Source organism: Cnephaeus nilssonii (genome assembly GCF_951640355.1).
Source record: "Cnephaeus nilssonii genome assembly, chromosome: 16".
In the NCBI taxonomy this organism is placed as follows: Eukaryota; Metazoa; Chordata; class Mammalia; order Chiroptera; family Vespertilionidae; genus Cnephaeus; species Cnephaeus nilssonii.
This window is the reverse complement of record NC_137087.1, coordinates 4,996,122-5,014,456: the sequence shown is the minus strand read 5'-3', so window position 1 is coordinate 5,014,456 and position 18,335 is coordinate 4,996,122. Positions and strand designations below refer to the sequence as shown.

Sequence of the window (18,335 nt, the reverse complement as noted above, 5' to 3'; positions counted from 1 at the left end):
TAAAGACAATGTTTATTAAAATACATTTCATTTTCACAATTGAGCTACCATCTGTTAAAGTGTGTAAACATTTTTGGGACACCCTGTATATAAAAAGACTAGAGGCCCAGTGCATGAAAATTCATGCAGTGGAGGGGGGATTCCCTCAGCCCGACCTGCCCCCTCTCACAGTCAGGGAGCCCTAAGGCCAGGAGGCGACCCAGCAATCAGGGGAAGGCGAAGCCCCATCACACCTCTGCTGCTGCCACTGCTGGCAGCTCAAACCTTGGTTGGCCCTGGTTACCTGAGCCTCGGGCAGCCCTGGGAGGCTGGGCAGCCGCCATCTGAGGCTTGCCTGTGCTTCAGGCCATCCCTGGGGGTCTGGGGGGCTGAGGGAACTGGGGGACTCTGGAGGCAGGCGCTCCACCATCTTGTGGCTGTGGGCACCGCCATCTTGGAGGGCATGACAGCCAATTAGCATATTCCCTCCTTATTGGCTGTGGGCACCACCATCTTTGAGGGCGGGGCAGTCAATTAGCATATTCCCTCCTTTTGTCTGTGGGAGCCGCCATCTTTGTGACAGCGTGAAGGTCAATTAGCATATTTCCTCTTTATTAGATAGGATGCTCAACACCATAAGTCATCAAGGCAATACAAATTAAAATCACAGTGAAAAGCCACAATATGCCTATTTGAATGGCTAAAATAAAAAGTCTGGCCCTAACCCGTTTGGCTCAGTGGATAGAGCGTTGGCCTGTGGACTGAAAGGTCCCAGATTCGATTCCGGTCAAGGGCATGTACCTTGGTTGCGAGCACATCCCCAGTAGGAGGTGTGCAGGAGGCAGCTGATCGATGTTTCTCTATCATCGATGTTTCTAACTCTCCCTCTCCCTTCCTCTCTGTAAAAAAATCAATAATATATATATATATATATATATATATATATATATATATATATATATGTCTGACTATACCAATTGTTGGTATTGATGTGGGAAAATTGAAAGACTCACATATGACTGGTAGAAATTAAATTTTAGAAAACAGTTCGGTAATCTCTTAAGACATTAGGCATGCAGTCCTGTCCTACAAAATAAAAGCCTATGTCCACACAAAGACTGATACACTTTCACAGCAGCTTATTGTAAGAGTCATTCACATGTAAGTCTATCAAAACATGAGTAGATAACAAATTGTGGTGTATCTATAGAATGGACTACTACTCTGCAAATAAATAAATAAATAAATAAAGGAATTAATGGTACACACTCGACAACATCAGTGAATCAAAATCCTTGAAGTAAAAGAAGTGAATAAAAGAAGACAGACAAAAATTAGTGCGTATTGTATAATTCCATTTATATAAAATTCTAGAAAATACAAACTAATCTATAGTGTTTGGAGATGGAGATGCAAAGGCACATGAGGAAAATTTGGGGATGAGGACAATGTATGTTATCATGATTGTGGTGATAGTTTCATGGGTGTATAACATATGTCAAAACTCACCAAATTCTACACTTCAAAATGGGCAGCTTATTATACATCAAGTTGTAAGAACAACAACAAGAAAAATATACATTTATTATGCAATTTACAAGTTACTGAAAAATATAATAAATAAAAGAGTGCTCCCTTTGATTCAGCAAGCCCAGGCTTGGAAATTTATTCTACAAAAACAGAAGTGCTAATGTATTTGAGAACATTTACCACCATGTTGTTATAGAATCAAAAACAGAAACAACGAGCCCTGGCCAGAGTGGCTCAGTTGGTTGTAGCATCGTCCTGTACACCAAAGGGTGGCGGGTTTGATTCCAGGTCAGGGCATATATACAACTAGGTTGTAGGTCAGGGCGCATGTGGGAGGCAATGGATCATTGTTTCTCTCTCCCATTGATCTTTCTCTCTCTCCCTTCCTCTCTCTTCTTCTTTATATAATTAATGAAATCAGTCCTTGAGTGAGGATTGAAAGAAAGAAAACGCAGAAACAACTTAAAGTATCTCTCATCAGGAGGATGGATCAGTACGTTATCAAGGACTATTGCACAGCCATTAAAAAAAATACACTATATGTATATACTTCAACTTGGAAGGATGTTTCTGCTATATGTCTAAATGAAAACAAAATGTAAATTACTGTTCAGACTGTTATGAAATGACATCAGATAGATGGACAGATGGATAGGTATTCATAGATAGATGGACAGGTAGATTTTCCACATATGTGCTTCCACGTATGAACACATTAATCTGTTGCTATTTGCTGGGCTAGAAAGTCTTTGGGGGGAAATTTGACATATTTATGAATTATTTAACTTGTAAAACTATGTTTTATTTTTATTCTTTAAAAATTAAAAAGAAAAAGGATTCAAATCAACACAAGATTCAACTTGCTTTGAAATGCACCCGAAAAATAGGTTGGCTTGAGAAGGAACCCAAGAGACAAAAGTACGATAAAGAAAGAGTAATAAAACATCAGTGGTAGAATCTAGGTAGACAGCACATGGATATTTGCTGTACCACTTGACAATGTCCACAATGACCTTCGAGGGAAAAATTAACATAAGGTGAATAGATGATGATAGATAGATAGATGATAGATAGATAGATAGATAGATAGATAGATAGATAGATAGATAGATAGATAGATATGGATATGAGTGGGTAGATAAATAACCAGACAGACAAGGCCTCTGACCACAGCAAAAGTGCATTCAGGATGTAACAGGTGACTTGCTTCTTCCTGGGTTGCCCAGAGTCAGGCATACTTTTTTTGACCATCCCAGGAGCACACCTTCTGAGCCATTTAATCTTATGCCGGGGTCAGTGTGGGGTGCACTCTGGAGTGAACCCCAAGTCTGGGCATTTCCCAAGTGTACAGACTCTCCATATATACATAGGTCTGTGGAAGGTTTGGGGCCTCAGAAGTACCTGGTACCCCAGGGTCCTAAGGGTAATGCCTGCCTCTTGGGGCAGCTCTCCCCAGCTTCACAGAGGAGCTCTGGTCACAGGCTGCCACACACCAGCTCCTACTGAGTTCTCAGATCCTCCAGCCTACCTGGGAACGCTGTTGCAACAGCACTGTGAGGTTCTCCCTGAGGAAGCCAAGGCACAGAGCAGTCATGTCACCTAATCTAGGTCTCTAGTCTAGAGAGCATAGGGCTTTGGAGGCATTCCTAAGCTCAAGCTCAAGACTTCTGCCCATGTGGCTGTCTGTACATGGGAAGGGAGGCCAAGGCTTCCAACTCCATCCCAACTCCAAAGTCAACACCCAGGATCACACGGGAAGTCCCTGTAGCTCCTGGGCCATGCCAGGCAGGGCTGGGTGGGAGATGCATAGCATCTCCTGCTTTCATTCTGAGACCTGCACCCGACGTGCTCTCCTCAGCGCCAGACACCCCTCGCTCCTGGAGAGTATGGAGAACTCTGGGCACAGAATGTCCTCCCAATGAGCTCAGGCCACACCCCAGGAGGGCAGGTTGCCTCCTCCTGCAGGCTCTCTCTAACTCAGTCACCTCAGCGACTCACAACAAACTCCAGTTTCTCCTCCATGAGGCTCTGGGCCATTCAACTAAATCCAGGTGCAGCAACAGCTCCAGGCTGTTGAGCCTGCAGGGGAAGCACTTTCCCCAGAAAGAGACTTCTTCCAGTTCTTTGCCCCCACCCCCCCTGGCTCAGGCAATGGGGAGACGTGTCCTCAGAAGACCAGAATGCATGCTCAGAGCTGGGATTCCCCAAGTGGAGGGGGAGCAGGAGGAGCAGTCTTCCTAGCGGGGACTAAGGAGGCCTTGCTATTATTATAAATCAGGCTCACTTCATTCGCTGCAAATGGAGTGGTGTGACCATATGTCACTTGGGCATTAAACAAATCCTAATGAGCTAAAAATATGTTTCTTTTAGCTAATTGACCTCTTTGGCCTTCATAAACCACTTGGTAAACATCCTCAGATAATGACTTCCAGAGAGTAGATTGTGGCTGTCAAGTGTGCTGAGAAAGCCCGACCCCTCCCCAAGGCCGCCTCCTCCGGCTGCCTGCTGAGCACACATGCGTGCCTGCCTGCTGTCTGCACAACCCACGTGTGTGCTGGAGATAACAGGCCAATGGAAGGAGGTGAGCCAGGCCGCTCTCCCCGGGCTCTGCCTGGCTGTGTGCCCATGCTTTCAGTGGTGGTTGTCTCTGAGCCATCGATGTCTCACCTGTTAAATGAGGGAAATGCCCACCCCTGGAGGGATGCAGAGAAAAAGCAGGGGTTCTGGTCCTAGACAGGACCCACATCACTTCCATGTGAAGGAGCAGGAACTGGAAAACTGCGAGTCCAGCAGTTGATCACCTGGGACTGGCCGTGCTCCGTGCAGGTAGGGAGAGTGGTCTGGTTACCTGTGGGCCCTGGGACAATAGGGATCCAAGTCCTACTCAGGTGCACAGTGGGCTGTGGCCAAGCTCTCAGCCAACAGGAAAATGGATGCTTCTCAGGCCTCAGAGCTAACTTCCTCTGACCTGGAATCCCTGATTTCGTGATGTCAGAAGACAGGTCCCCTCCTCACTCACCAAGCCCCACATTGAGGTCCAGACATGCCATTTCTATCATTTGGAAGCTGTCAGGAGGACCACTCTGGTTCCCTGGCAGCGTGAGCAGGGCCTAGGAATAAACTTCAAGCTCTGAAGTTGGTGGGGGCCTTGGGCTCCGTCTCTGCACTGTGTGAGCCGATGACCCCAAGGCTTTCTCTCCACCCCACTTCCCCACCTACTAAATTGTTTCTTTAGCTAAAAAACAGGGATAATATCTAACAGGGAGAACATGTTAGTAGCTAGGTGCTCCCTTCTTGCTTGATACTGTGAAGAGCTTTACGCCTATTTTCCCCCTTACTGTGATTACACAGTAAGTGAGACCTAAGGCCACAGAGAAGAGCGGCAGAACCAGGCCTCCCGTGAATTCTATCTAGTTCCAGAGCAACGGGAAATGCTATTTACTTGCAAGTTAATGACTCCACTTGCAAGGAGACTGTCAGCCTATACAGCATGGAGCCTGAATGTGGCAGGAACTCAGAATAAATGGTCACTATTCACATGCTTATGCACAGAAGTGACACAGCAAGATGAGATTCAGCATGCCTTCTGGGTCAAACCAGCCTGTGCCAGCCGGGGCTGAGGAGCTTGGATTAGCTGGGATTAAAGGCTAACTGGAGGTGGCAGCCGAGCCTCAGCTCCACATTCAGTCTCAGACCTGTCTGCCCGCTGACAAGGCCGAGGAAGGAAGGCAGCCACACGGCAGCAAGGGTGCAGGCAGCTCTGTGCAGGAGCCAGCCCGCTTCGGGGCCCCCATGAGGAAGGAGTGGGCCCTGCCCTTGTCCACGCTGCCCTGTGGCCTGGCTAGCCCCACACATCTCTTCCTGCCACGCCTGGTGCTGGACGTGGCCAAGGTCCTGCTGGGTACCTACTGCTTCCCAGAGAGCCGGGTGGGATGCAGGGAGCCATCGGCCGGCCAAGAGTCGTGAGAGCCTGGGCACCTCGGACCCTCAGACACTGGCCCACGTCCTGACGGCGGGCAGGAGTGCAGAGCTCCTTGAACCACCCCTGCTGGTCACCTCCTACGCGCCCACGGCAAGTCCCAGCACTCACCGACCTCACACAAGAGGAACTGCCTGCCCGGTACAAAAGGGCATCCGCCATGATGTCCTGGAGGGCAACGTGGGCTCCTGCGGGTGGACAACATCCCGAGCCAGGAGGTGGTGAGCAAGCTCGGGGGCTTCCTGGTGGCCAGTGTCCGGAGGGAGCTCAGGGGCCCCGCACCGGGGGCATTTCTGGCATCCCCTACACCAGTGGTCGGCAAACTCCTTAGTCAACAGAGCCAAATATCAACAGTACAACGATTGAAATTTCTTTTGAGAGCCAAATTTTTTAAACTTAAACTTCTTCTAATGCCACTTCTTCAAAATAGACTCGCCCAGGCTTTGGTATTTTGTGGAAGAGCCATACTCAAGGGGCCAAAGAGCTGCATATGATTCGCGAGCCGCAGTTTGCCGACCACTGCCCTACACCATCTCCTACCTCTCCTATCTGCACCCAGGAAACTCGGCCCTGCACCTGGACGCCATCTACGAGCGCCCCTCCAATACAACCACTGAGATCAGGACCCTGCCCCAGGTCCTGGGGGAGGTGCAGTGCCCACAAGGAGGTGGTGGCCCTCACCAGCGGCCCCCCTCTGGAGTAGCGAGGACATGCACACATCCTCAGAAGCGCAGGGCCGTTGCAGTGGGCAAGCGAACCCCGGGGCCTGGGCCTCCTGACGCTGAGGCTAGGCCAGTCCCATTTCTTCCTCACGGTGCCTGTGTCCAGGCCCGGGGCCCCTGGGCGGGACAGCCCTCTGTGGGAAGGCAGTGGGTGCTGCCCTGTGTAGAGACGCCCCCCCCACACACACACACACCCGAGCAGGCCCCAGGGGAGGCCCTGGCCATCCTCAGCCTGTGCAGGGCCCTGCGGCTCTGCACGTCTCCAGTGTGGCTCCCAGGAGGGTCTGCAGTCTGTGTCCCAGGACCCAGGCTCCTGGTGTGGGCCGTTGGGCCCCAGAAACCTCCGCGGGGCCTGAGCCTGGGTCCGCGGCCCCCCCAGCGGTGTCCCAGTGGTGCAGGAGGAGAAGTTTCCCGGCAGGCCCTGGGGGACTCCGGGTTCCAGGGGTCCATGCTGCTGGGCCATGTGGGCCACCCGCTTCGGCCGCTTTGCCAAGGCCTCTGTGCTGGGGCGCTGGGCCCGTGCATCCAGGTGTGGGGGCCTCTGCAGGCGGCGAGCCCCTGATGGTGGACCTGTGCAGGAACCCCGTGGGGGAGGGCCGTCCTCTGAGGTGTCCCTGCGGCTGTCCTTCCTCCAGGGCCCGAACGCCGGGGCGTGTGCCTCTTCACCACCTAGGACCGCAGCACCAAGGTCACACGGGAGCACTTCTGCCTGGGGGCGGGGGGCGGGGGGCGGTTGCTGGGCCAGCACTGCGGCTCCTGGGCTCACCACCAAACCGCAGGGCCACCACGGAGCCGGGCAAGATCACCGCGGGCAGCCAGCTGCACAGCGCACGTGCCCCTGCTGCAGACCCCGAGGGCGGCCTGGCGCTCACGGTGCCCCTGCTCACCCTCATCAGCAACCGCCGCGAGTGCTGGCTGGGGGGCGGCGAGGCGCCGCATGCCATCAGGCTGGCCAAGGAGGCCCTGGACAGGGCCCAGGAGTGCTGGTGTTCCACCGGGGCCTGGAGCCTTGGTAGAGGGCACACGTGTCTGCTGGAGGCTCACTGAGCACAGCCTGAGGCTGTCGGGAAGATTAGAGACCTGCTATGAGCCAAGCTGGCAGGGGAGGGGGAAGGGGCGGGCGAGGGGGTGGGGTCGAGGGGGGGCCTACCGCACAGCCATGGACCTGGAGTCCTTGGCTTCCCAGCTTACGGCTGACCTGCCTGGGGACCACCATGCTCTGGTGCTGCACAGAGGAGGCGCCCCCTCTCCTGCCGGCTGCTCCCCCAGGAACCCTCCTGCCTCATCCAGGCCTGTTCAAGAGGGAGGTGCCACCAGCCGGCTGGGCTACTTGGGCTTTGATGCCATGGCTGAGCTGGAGACCATGAAGGCATCGGGCCGCAGCTGGAGCAGCTGGTGTGGCAGAGGCTGGTGGACAGGACCGGCCATGCTGGTCATCGATCTGTGCTGCATCCCTGGCAGCTACTCCACGGCGGTGCCCCTGCTCTGTTCCTACTTTTGTGAGGCAGAGCCCTGCCAGCACCTCTACTCTGTCTTTGACAGGGCTACCTCGAGGGTCACAGAGGTGTGACCCTGCCCCAGGTGAGCGGTCAGCGCTACGGCCCCCACAAGGACCTGTACATCCTGATGAGCCACACCAGCAGGTCGGCAGCCGAGGCTTTTGCTCACACCACGCAGGACCTGCGGCGGGCCACCGTCATCGGGAGCCACGGCTGGAGGGGCGCTCTCTGTGGGCATCTACCAAGTGGACAGAAGTCCCTTATATGCCTCATGCCCACGCAGATGGCCCTGAGCACCAGCACTGGCGAGGCCTAGGACCTGGCAGGAGTAGAGCCCGACGTCACCGTGCCGTGAGCCAGGCCCTCTCCCCGCCTGGGACATAGCGGGCCTGCGCACCTAGGGCCCCCTGTGCTGCAGACCACTGGGAAGCCGGTCCCCAATAACTATGCCTCCCCCGACGTGGCTGCCAAACAGCCATCTGCAGAGCCGTTATTCGAGGGTGACCTCTGAAAGGGCGCTGGCTGAGATGCTGGGGGCTGACCTGCAGGTGCTGTCTGGGGACCACACCTGAAGACTGCCCAGTTTCCCGAGGATTGTGCCCATGAGGTGAGAGGCACGGGGGCTGGGCCGAGCACCGCCCCGTAGGGGGCTGACTGACTGCACGCCCAGGCTCTGTGCGAGGTGCAAGGCGACGATTTCCAGACTTGTTTTCACCTTTGAGCTCTTACAGTCATATCTTGTTCTCTCTCCCTCTGCATCCCATCCACTCCCATGCTCGGGGGGGTGGGGGGGGGGGGTCCCTGAGCACCTCTGTGGAGCATTGGTACCACAAAAACTCGGTTTGGAAACCCCTGTTATAGCAGGCGCTACACTCTCGTCTGGGTGGAAGACAGGTGTTTGCGTGGCTTCTCATTGTCGGTGCTGGGAAGAGTCGTAAGTTCGTGAAACACTGAGCTGAGCGGGGAATCAGTGCTGAGGAGTTTGCTGCTGGGTGGATGCGGGGAGTTCTCCTGCCCAGTGGCCAAGGGGAGCGAGTACTTCCATCAGCTACGAGCTCCATCGAGCTCTCCACATCTTTCATCTTCCATGATGGCACTGCACAGAGGGGAGCGGTTGTCTTGGGTTCCTTTAAAAGAGGGCCTGAGACAACGGCGTGGGTGTAGACGACGTGTGTGGGAGGCGGTCACCGAAGCGAGAGTGAAGGGGCAGGGAGAGGGAGGCATGGCCGGAAGCTAGGTGCTTACTGGTTCCAACAGGACGCTGACAAGTGTGAGAAATGCCCCCTGCAGCCACCCCTCTGCAGCTCCTGTCCTCCATTGGCTGAGGCCCGTGCATCCTGCGCCAGGTGTGGGGGCCTCTACAGGCAGTGGAGCCCCTGATGATGGACCTGCACCGGAATCCCGCGGGGAGGAGGGGCGTCCTCCGTGGCGCCCCTGCTGCTGTCCTTCCTCCAGGGCCCAGACACCGGGCCCTGTGCCTCTTCACCCCCTATCACCGCCACCCTCCTGCGGGAGCACTTCAGCTTCCGGGGCTGCTGGACCTCACACTCTGAGGAAGCTAAGAGAAGGTTCTGAAGTGGATAGCAGGCAAACAGGCATGTGCCGGAGGCACGGGCCTGTCAGCTGGGGTCCAGTTGCATGAAATCAGAGGGGGGCTGAGGATGCCAACAGCAGCTACTGCAGAATTGTCCATTTTCCAGAAACAGAAGCTGAGGTCTGGAAGGTGCAGAAGCGAACTCGTAAGGAAAGGACAGAGCATGACCTACAGGTCCTGCGTCCCAGTCAACAGTGGTGGCCTTGATGGCTCCTTGCCCTCAGTCCAGCTCACAGAGCCAGCAGCCTTCGAGCAGCCTTGTAGAGAAAGGGGGAGGCCCGGGCATGCTGGAAAATTGGAGAAATACAATGTGGGTTCAAGTAAAAGTAATAGTAAGTGGGATATAAAGTCCCTTTCCTCAGTGACATCAAGAAGTGTCTGGCGAGAGATCAGGGAAAGCAGAGTGGAGACAATGTGTAAGCCTTGCAGCTCCAGGGCATGGGGTTGGCACTCGGAGCATTCTTGGGAAGGAGGCTGCCCGCCACCTGTGGTTCCATAACCCAGGGCTACCACCCATCTAAGCTCCCAGCACCTCAGAAAGGTTGGTTCCTTTTATATACCCTTAATATTTCTCTTGCTACAAAGGAAAGCTCTGTTGTCCACTTGTCTAAGCTTTAAACTCTGCTCTCTCCTGACCCTGAGCCGGATCCCTCCATCTCAGATCCCTTCCCCCGAAGTCTTTGAAGACCTGATCAATTTTCCTTCCACACGAACGTGCTTGAGGACAACATTGGCTACTTGAGGTCTGACATGTTTGGAGACTGTGAGCTGCTCACCCAGGTCTCAGAGCTGCTGGTGGAGCATGTCTGAAAGAAGATTGTACACACGGATGCCATGATGATTGACATGAGGTCAATGGGCTGGGGGTCAGAGGTTCCTGGTCAGGCCAGGGCTGCTGCTGGAAGATAGTCAGAGTTATGGGCCCAGTAGAGAAGGAAAAGAACCCTGAGAGTTGAAAAGGATTGGGTCACCTGGCTCTCAGGGCTCTGGCCAGGTAGCCCAGGGTTCTGGTTTAATTGACTGGGTGAGACCCCAGCACTGGTAGATTTTAAAAACTCCTCTGATGATCCCAATGTGCTTCCCAGACTGAGAGTTACTGAGCTAATTTGCTGATCCCCAAACGTGCCTGGTCACAGGATTCCTTGGAGAGGGAGAGGAAAGGGAGACATGAAGAACACTGGTTCCAGTGCCCCGCCCCAGCCGCACTGAGTCCAACACTCCAGGGGCGAGGCCCAGTCATCTATACATTTGACAGGCACCATCCCAGGTCATTCTGATGATCATTCGCATCTCGGGAGCTAGGTCTCTACCTGTGGTTGTGGTTCACCCTGGTCATGAGAATCATAAAGCCAAGTCCCAGAGGGCATTTACACATTAGCCACTATTTACACATTAGCCACTATTGCTGCAAAAAGAATGCTTTGCCTCACAACATGATTATTGGGGGATGCTTCCAGCCAGCCACCTTGCTTCTGCTTCTGTGCAGGTGTGCCTGAGAGAGGGGGGTTTCCTCAGAGAACAAGGGGAGGTGGAAGAATCCCCTCTGGCAATGGCCAGGGGAGGCTTCCCCTAACTCCCAGGTCCACCGGCAGCTTGCCCAGGTACCCTCTGTGGCCAAGGGAGGGGCAGGCTACCAGACAGAAGCTGCTGGAATTGGCGGAGATGGAGTTCAGCTCTGGTAGCTGGCCTGCAACATTGCCATGGTACTTCGCTGTCACTAGGTGGCTCTGGATCCCGGAGGCTGGTTCTCCTCCAGGGGAGACAAACTGTCTCCCAGGGCTCCAGTGTGTGTGCCCAGAACTTGAGTTGGGGGCTCCTGTGTGTACCTCTGATGTTTTCGTTCTCCAAATGCTCTATTAAACATCTGAATGACCTTCATGCTAAGACCCTGTCAGCAAAATAGTGCCATCTACATTTTTTAAGTAAAAGGAGGCCCAGCCTATAGGGGTGCTTTCCTTAAAGACCCTTCTAATCTGAGGTTTGGAGTTTCAGGTGCTGAGGTCATGGGCCCTGAGCCCAGCCAGGCCATCCTAGACCATCAACCATCCCTGAGCTCTTTGTTGCCCAGACGAAGAGGCAGGGGCCCAGGAAGATCATGACACGGGGCACATCTAGGCACAGCTACGTGGCCTGGGACAGGCACAGCCTCCCTCACCTCCGACACAGTTTCACAGCTCTGAGCGCTCTGCACTCTGTTTGCCTCGGTAGGGCACTTGGACTGAGACACCTAGTGGGTTTAGTGAAAATCTTGAGAATGCAACTGGGAAGGACAGTGTTCCCAAGATGATGTGTTCCACTGACAGGAAACACAGGGGAGCAGGCCATGGTGCAGGGGAGCAGGCCATGGTCAATAAAGGGTGGGGGGTGGGAAGAGGAGGAATTTATCAGCAAGTTCCAGCTCTGCTCTCAGTGGTCTCCGCTCTCTTCCCTCAGGTTCAACATCGGTGGCCCTACCTCCTCCGTTTCCTCCCTGTGCTCCTACTTCTTTGACAAAGGCCCTCCCATTCTGCTGGACAAAATCTACAGCTTCCCATGACTCTGTCAGTGAGCTCTGGACCCACACCCACTCGCAGGTGCGTGCAGAAGCCTTTTCCTCCCTGTTCTCATTCTAGAAACATCTGGAAAATTTTAAAAAATACAATGTGAGTTCAAGTAAAAGTAAGTGGAATATAAAGTCCCTATCCTACGCCATGCACTTTGCACACATGGTCTTTAATCCTCCAAAACTTGTACCATTATGCCCATTTTCTAGAGGAGAAAAGTGAATCTCTGCTGAGTAGAAAGTCCTGCCTAACATCACTCAGCTAATAAGCAAAATGCCAAAACTTAAACACCAGTTTGTCTGAAAACAAAATGCCTCCCGTTTGCCCCACTTCAACCATGTGCCTGCAAGACCAGTGCAGACCTAGAAGGATCCCTGCCCATCACCAGACCCCACAGGGTTTCCAGTGCACATCTCACCACCTCCCCACAGCAGCTCAGCACACCTGCCAAGGACGGTGCTGACGCTGGCAGTGAGCAGAGGGCGGGGCAGGCTGGCTGCTTTCCAGAGCTATGACCCTCCCTGCCCTGTCACTAGTGGACAGGCTCGTTCTGTCCCCTTACCCAGTGCCCAAAACCAAAGACCCGGCACTCCCATGGACAAGGGGGAGCTGGGAGACCAACGGTGTGCATATGAGCCCCGGCCACCTTCTTTTATCACCTCCTTATCACACAAGCCTGTGGGGAGCTTCCAGGGCGCACACTCAACAGTACTGAAAAATATAAATAAAAATCAGAACAGGTGATTCCAATAGACAGGGAGCTGAACTGAGACTCAGGTCTGCAGCTCACGGGGTCCTAGGACTTGGACGTCCACCGTGGAGTCTTTAAGCAGGACGGTAGCAGATGAGCGGTCACTCGTACCTTCATATGAATGTGAAGTGGAAGGTGAATGCAGATTTCAAAGACATTTTACGAAGAAAAAGAATTTAAAGTGTCTCATCAATAACTATAGTAACTTCATTTTAGATGAGCATATTTTGGACATACTGCGTTACATAAAGCTTTACTACAATTCAGCTGATCTGCTTTACTGTTTAACGTGGCTCCTGGGAAACGGAATGACTGACAGCTTGCCTTCTGGCTACAGTTCATTTGCACTGGACATCCTTGTCCAAGAGGCTTGTTGTCAAGTCACAAATCTGGCTCTTTGGAAGGTCCAGAGCGAAGAGAGTCTGTCAGGTTTGCTAGTTTTATTATTAACTAAAAGGAAACACCTTTCCCTCAGAGAAGTCAAGCCTCTTCCCATTTCTTGGTGGTAAGAGGCTGGAGCACTTAACATGCTCAGGATTGGGCGCGGTTTTCACCCCCATTTACTGGTGCACAAACTGGGGCTCAGAAAGGTGCAGTGCCTCGCGAGTGGGCACAAGGATGCAGAATTAGGTCCCAGGCCCTCCTCTCTGTGGGCCCAGACAGCGTGGAGAAGACAGGTCCCAGGCAGGGTCTTGCCTCCCCATCCTGAGGGTCTTCTCTTTTGCGGCCGAACGCCAGGACTCCAAGGAGAGGGTGACCATCCTGACCGGCGCCTGAATGGCCAGGCCTAGAGTTCACCCACATCATGAGGAGGCGGGGCTGCGCATTGCTCACTGGGGAGGGGACCAGCAGCGGCTGCCAGCCTCCACAGACCTGCCACGGGCACGACACACACCTCTACATCACCAGCCACGGCCCGCTCAGTGGGGGCTGCGGATGGCAGCTCCTGGGAAGGGGTGGGCGGGGTGCCTACATGGCTGGCCCTGCGAAGCGGCCCTCACCAGAGCTCTGCTCACTGAGGAGGGCGAGGCAGAGCCCAGGCCAGCAGGGCCACCTGTCGGGCCTCCATGGGCACAGCCCTGGCGTAGGCGAGACCCCTGGCCCCACACCAAGGGAACTCAGGTACTCGGTCCTGATGAGGGCCCCAAGGGGCAGGAAAGGGCCCGCTGAGCTCAGGTTGGGCTTGGAGGTAGAAGCGCCCTCTCACCTCACCCATCCGGCCTCAGCACCGCTGCCAGCGTCCTCTGCTACACAGGTGGGAGCTGGCCTGCCCAGTCCTAGCTGTTTTGGGGAGGCGAGTCCACATCGACCCCCGCCCGTGCTTCATAATCGCCAGCCCTTGGTCCCCATGCTGTCCACTGGGGCAGTTCTGTCCAACGACTCAGACGTGAGCCACAGGCGCCAGGCACAGGTGTCAATTCACATGTTTTGTAGCCACATTGGAAAAGTTAAAAGAAGCAGGTGAAATTAATTTCAATATTATATCTTATTTAACCCACTATATTCATAGTATATCATTTCAACACATGCTCACTATAAAAATTATCATGAATGCGATGTTTTTATACAAAGTCCTTAAAATCTTACAGCACATTCCCATTCTCATGTGCCACTTGTCTAGTGCTCAACGGACATCAGTAGCTGGCAGCTCCATGTGAGATAAGGGGCCATGCACCCCTACCCTACTGGAGTCACCAGGGACCCAAAAGTGAGAAGCCTTTAGGACTCTGCCCAAAGGGGTGGGGGTGAGGCCGGAGGAGAGGGGGCATCCGGGCCAAGACGGCTGAGTGAGGAGAGTGCTGGTGCCTCTGGCCTGGCTGCCTGCTGGTCGGGCTGCAGATGCCGCAGGCCACGTCCCTAAGGCATTGGGCTGGCCGCCACACCATCCTGACTTCACCAGCACCCTCCCCGGACTCCAGAGCTGTGGGATCTGGGCACACTGCTGGGTCACCACCAATGCCAGGCAGTTTGCCACTGGAACGGGGAGCCATCCTATCTGAACAGGAAAGTCCAATTGGGAGAAAAGACTTCACTCCAGTTCCTTCTCCTTCTGCTGAATGCAAATGAGATTCTGTGCACAGTTGAATTTTAGTGCCCTGTTCATGTCCAGGATGTATGTGTGGCCCCTGAGAGGCTTACATTATAGGGGTTCTCTGTCACACATGGGCGCACATGCGCGCGCACACGCGTGCGCGCGCACACACACACACACACACAATATATATATTATGTATATATGTGTATATATATATATATATATATATATATATATATATATATATACATTTTAACACCTGATAGCTCAATTTTGAAAATGAAATATATTTTAATAAACACTGCCTTTCTCATTATTCAAAGTGTGTGTATACATTTTTGGGGACACCCTATATATATATATAGCTATCAGGTGATCACCTACATCAAACCTACATGATTTCTTCTAGGTGGTTGAACCAAGGATGATATTTTAAGTTTCTTCTCTATACCTTTCTTTTTTCTTAAATCCTTATAATGAGTACATAAGATTATTTTCAAATTCAGCAATCATTATTCCAAAAAATAAAAAAGATCAAATAAATTATAGAATTGAGTCAGTAACCATACCTTAGTAATCACTAATGATTGAAAGTTGGGTTTTACTTTCAATATCATTTGGATTTCCGCGCTACTGGCATTTATTGACAGTTTATTTCATTTAAGGTGTCGGGCTAGATGCTGTGGGCTTCACAGATGACAAGATTCTGGTGGGTGTAGAACAGGGGAAGGCGCAGAGCAGCTCTTAGGCCGGGGGATGTGCACAGTCCTCTCCCAAGCGTCACAGCACATGGCCAGCATCATAGCATGTCCACAGGAGTCAGCAGAGACTCAGAGAAGCTCAGGAAGCCACAGGAGGTCACTCATCTAGCACAATGCATGTTTGTCCAGCATTTGCCACCCAGCACTTGCACCCACGTTGGGGTTCAGAGAATTGCTCCCCATATGAGCCTGTGGGAAACAGACTCACTGAGGAGCAGGAGTGGTTGGGAACCCAGGTTTCCGCTTCAGCCTATCGAGGTAGGAAGGCAGCCCAGCCACCTCTCAGTTGTGTAACTCTAGGCAATTTACTTCACCTTTCTGGGCCTCAGTCTGCTCCTCTCTCAATGGTAGAGATAATAGCATCTTCGGGTGCTAGAAAATTAAAGGAATTCATTTGGTGCCCAGCCAATGTGAGCTGCACCATTTCCCCACTCTGAAGCTGTACACCCAGAAGCCTACTCTCCCAGCCCCCTGATGGCTGGGTTTAGGCTCATGGTCCTTCCTGAGCCCATCAGAGACTCTTGTGTAGGATGTTTAATCTGGAGCAAGTGACTTGGGATCTGAGCAGCAGCAGTGGCCAGATGCCCAGTGTGCAAAGCAGCACATTTGTGCTGCTCAGCGTCTTCAGCTGTCCTCCTGCCTGACCATGGCCTTGACCCTGCTGAGTAGCTCTTTGTCCCTGCCCCTGGTCCAGCCTGGGTCCCCAACCTTCCTACCCAACCTCGGGTGCAGCCCAGGCTCCTCTCAAGATATCCCTTTCTGCTGCAATCAGCCATGTCTCTGCTTCTGACAACAGACTTCACTGTCCGGGCAGCTGGGTAGGGAGTAGGCGAGAGGTGAACCCACATCTGTCTGGCTGCTTTGGGAATCTTAGGGGGAGTCCCGGGGGGGGGGGGGGTTCTGCTGAATACTCCTCAGTTTTCCAGGTGGTTCTTTCAGGGTCCTGGTCTCCCAGAGCCAGGGCAGGAGGTCCTTAGTCATTGCAGGTGGTTCTGGTGCACCTGGCTGTGCTGCTTCTCTGGGCCTGGAGCTGAAATGCAGCTGAAGCCCACATGTGATCCCCAGGGTCTTCTGGATCGGCTGTGATGCTCTTCTGGTTTGTTCAGCTGTCTCTCTCACTTGTCCTGGCTCATTGACCTGCCTCATTAGCTCTGGGTTCCAGGGACCCACATCCGGGCCACACCCTGCCAGGCTCTCTGTAGTTAGAAGAGGAAAGGAAAGGTGACCTTCGCTGTCAGGGTCCTGAGGCTTGTCTCAGCCCACCTGGGAAGCAGGCCAGGGACCTCTCCAGGAGGAGTGTGGAGGAGGCTCCTGAGAGACCGCATAGGTGCTCTCTCTTCGGGGGGGTGGGGGGGGCGGGAGGGGACTGGAGCCCAGGGGGAGGCCCAGCTCTTCTCCCAGAACCCTCCTGCTTCCTGTGCCCTGCATCGGCCCACACAGCCCGACACAGCCAGTGGCCACATTTGTGGGTCCTGGGTACCTACACAGCTTTCACACAATAGAGGACACAGCTAAAAAGAAAAAGTATACGGTCCATGGTACACTGCTGGACAAGGAAAACTTCCTGTGAGGTCCCCACTGGACGGGGCCCATCTCCACCTTCTCCACCTACTGGTCCCATAAGATTAGTGCCACTTGGCCTCCAGGCCTATTCATTGCCTTGCTCACCAGGGCAGCCCGTGCTAAAAACAGCCTCCTAATCCAGGCCCTTTGGAATAGCCAGGGCAGCAGAGACCGCTGGAGTCCTGTTTCCTGCCCTGGGAAAGCACAGATCGTCAGGGAAGAAAAAGTTGAATTTAAAGAATCCCAAACCTTCTCTCAGCATGCACTGACTCCTCAGTCCCCATTCAAAACTGTCTCAAAAAAATTACTTTCTCCTAAGAAATGACACAAATCAAAACACATCAGAAAATGATTTATTTTTTAAATGAAAGGTTTCTTTTCCATGGGATTTATATCTTGCTATATGAGGTTTACCCCCCAAGACTTCTAGTACAAAAAACAAACACATGCAAACATTTATCTGAAAGGAAGTGGCCTGCAGGGAAGGCCTGCTGCCTCCAGGGGGTGCGAGCACCTCCCAGAATCAGGAAGGCTGCCTGGCTCTCCCTGGGACAACTCCTGCTGCCTTTCACCCTGGTAATTCTCCTCCTGTGCCCAGAGGAATCGGGCAGTATGGATGAGGCTAGCAGCACCAGGCCCAGCAGCTGGCGGAGACTGGGACCATAACAAATTGAGGGGTCTCCAGGCGGTTCCTGCCTCCCCACCACCACCACCTCCACCACTGAGACCCTGCATTCCATTTCGGCCATCAGTTTAGAGGCCACCTGCATTGGCTGACCTCTGACTTCACAAGCAGCGCTGATTCCGGCCTGCACTCAGCCGGGTGCTGAGCCTTTGCACAGGACATCCGAGCTGCAGGCTGTCAGGACTGCCTTTCCTCATTTCCCCCCTCTTGCCCCAAATCTGCAGGAGTCACTCACTTCCGGTAACCTAATATAGAGTCATTTGAAGAGAACCCACAGCCAGAAGTTGGCCAAAGTTAAAATCCAGGATCCCAGACTTATCAAGGTTTTACTTCTGGATAAAAACAGGAAGAAAAGCAGATCTTGGTTAAAATTGAGAAATAAAATGGATCTGAATTCAAAATGTCTTATTTAGCCTCATTGGCACATTTTTTGGACTTTGATAAGTCTTAACTGAATGGCTGCTGGGAGGTAGTTTATTAGAATATAATTAGCCATTTTTCTAGCCACCGTAGCTATTTTCCTTCTCCTTGCCTAAGAAGTTGGCCAAGCTTTTCTGTTCATTGACTTGGTGGCTTCTGTGTTACCTAATGGCAGCATTGTCAGAAAACCACCAAGTCCCAGGACCCTGGGGGTCTGGGGGGTGGGCAGGGAGAAAAGACAGAGCACACTGGGAAATAGTGGCAAAGCCACCAA

The 18,335-nt window shown here is 53.1% G+C and overlaps 1 protein-coding gene across 1 annotated transcript; it reads left to right on the top strand.

Moving 5' to 3' along the window:
- Positions 1-5,301: 5,301 nt before the first annotated feature.
- On the top strand, positions 5,302-13,767 carry RBP3 (retinol binding protein 3; the record flags this gene model as incomplete). The annotated part of the gene is given in 35 exon segments (XM_079793243.1): positions 5,302-5,453; positions 5,455-5,566; positions 5,568-5,625; positions 5,628-5,672; positions 5,675-5,740; positions 5,997-6,135; positions 6,137-6,174; positions 6,177-6,249; positions 6,251-6,360; positions 6,363-6,381; positions 6,990-7,189; positions 7,192-7,209; positions 7,212-7,461; positions 7,463-7,524; positions 7,527-7,577; positions 7,580-7,632; positions 7,634-7,775; positions 7,778-7,916; positions 7,918-7,976; positions 7,979-8,022; positions 8,026-8,059; positions 8,062-8,076; positions 8,079-8,105; positions 8,108-8,180; positions 8,182-8,267; positions 8,270-8,351; positions 9,946-9,995; positions 9,998-10,110; positions 10,114-10,154; positions 11,737-11,835; positions 11,837-11,876; positions 13,336-13,367; positions 13,369-13,503; positions 13,505-13,570; positions 13,572-13,767. Coding segments are annotated over 35 exon segments (2,919 nt in total).
- Positions 13,768-18,335: the final 4,568 nt, after the last annotated feature.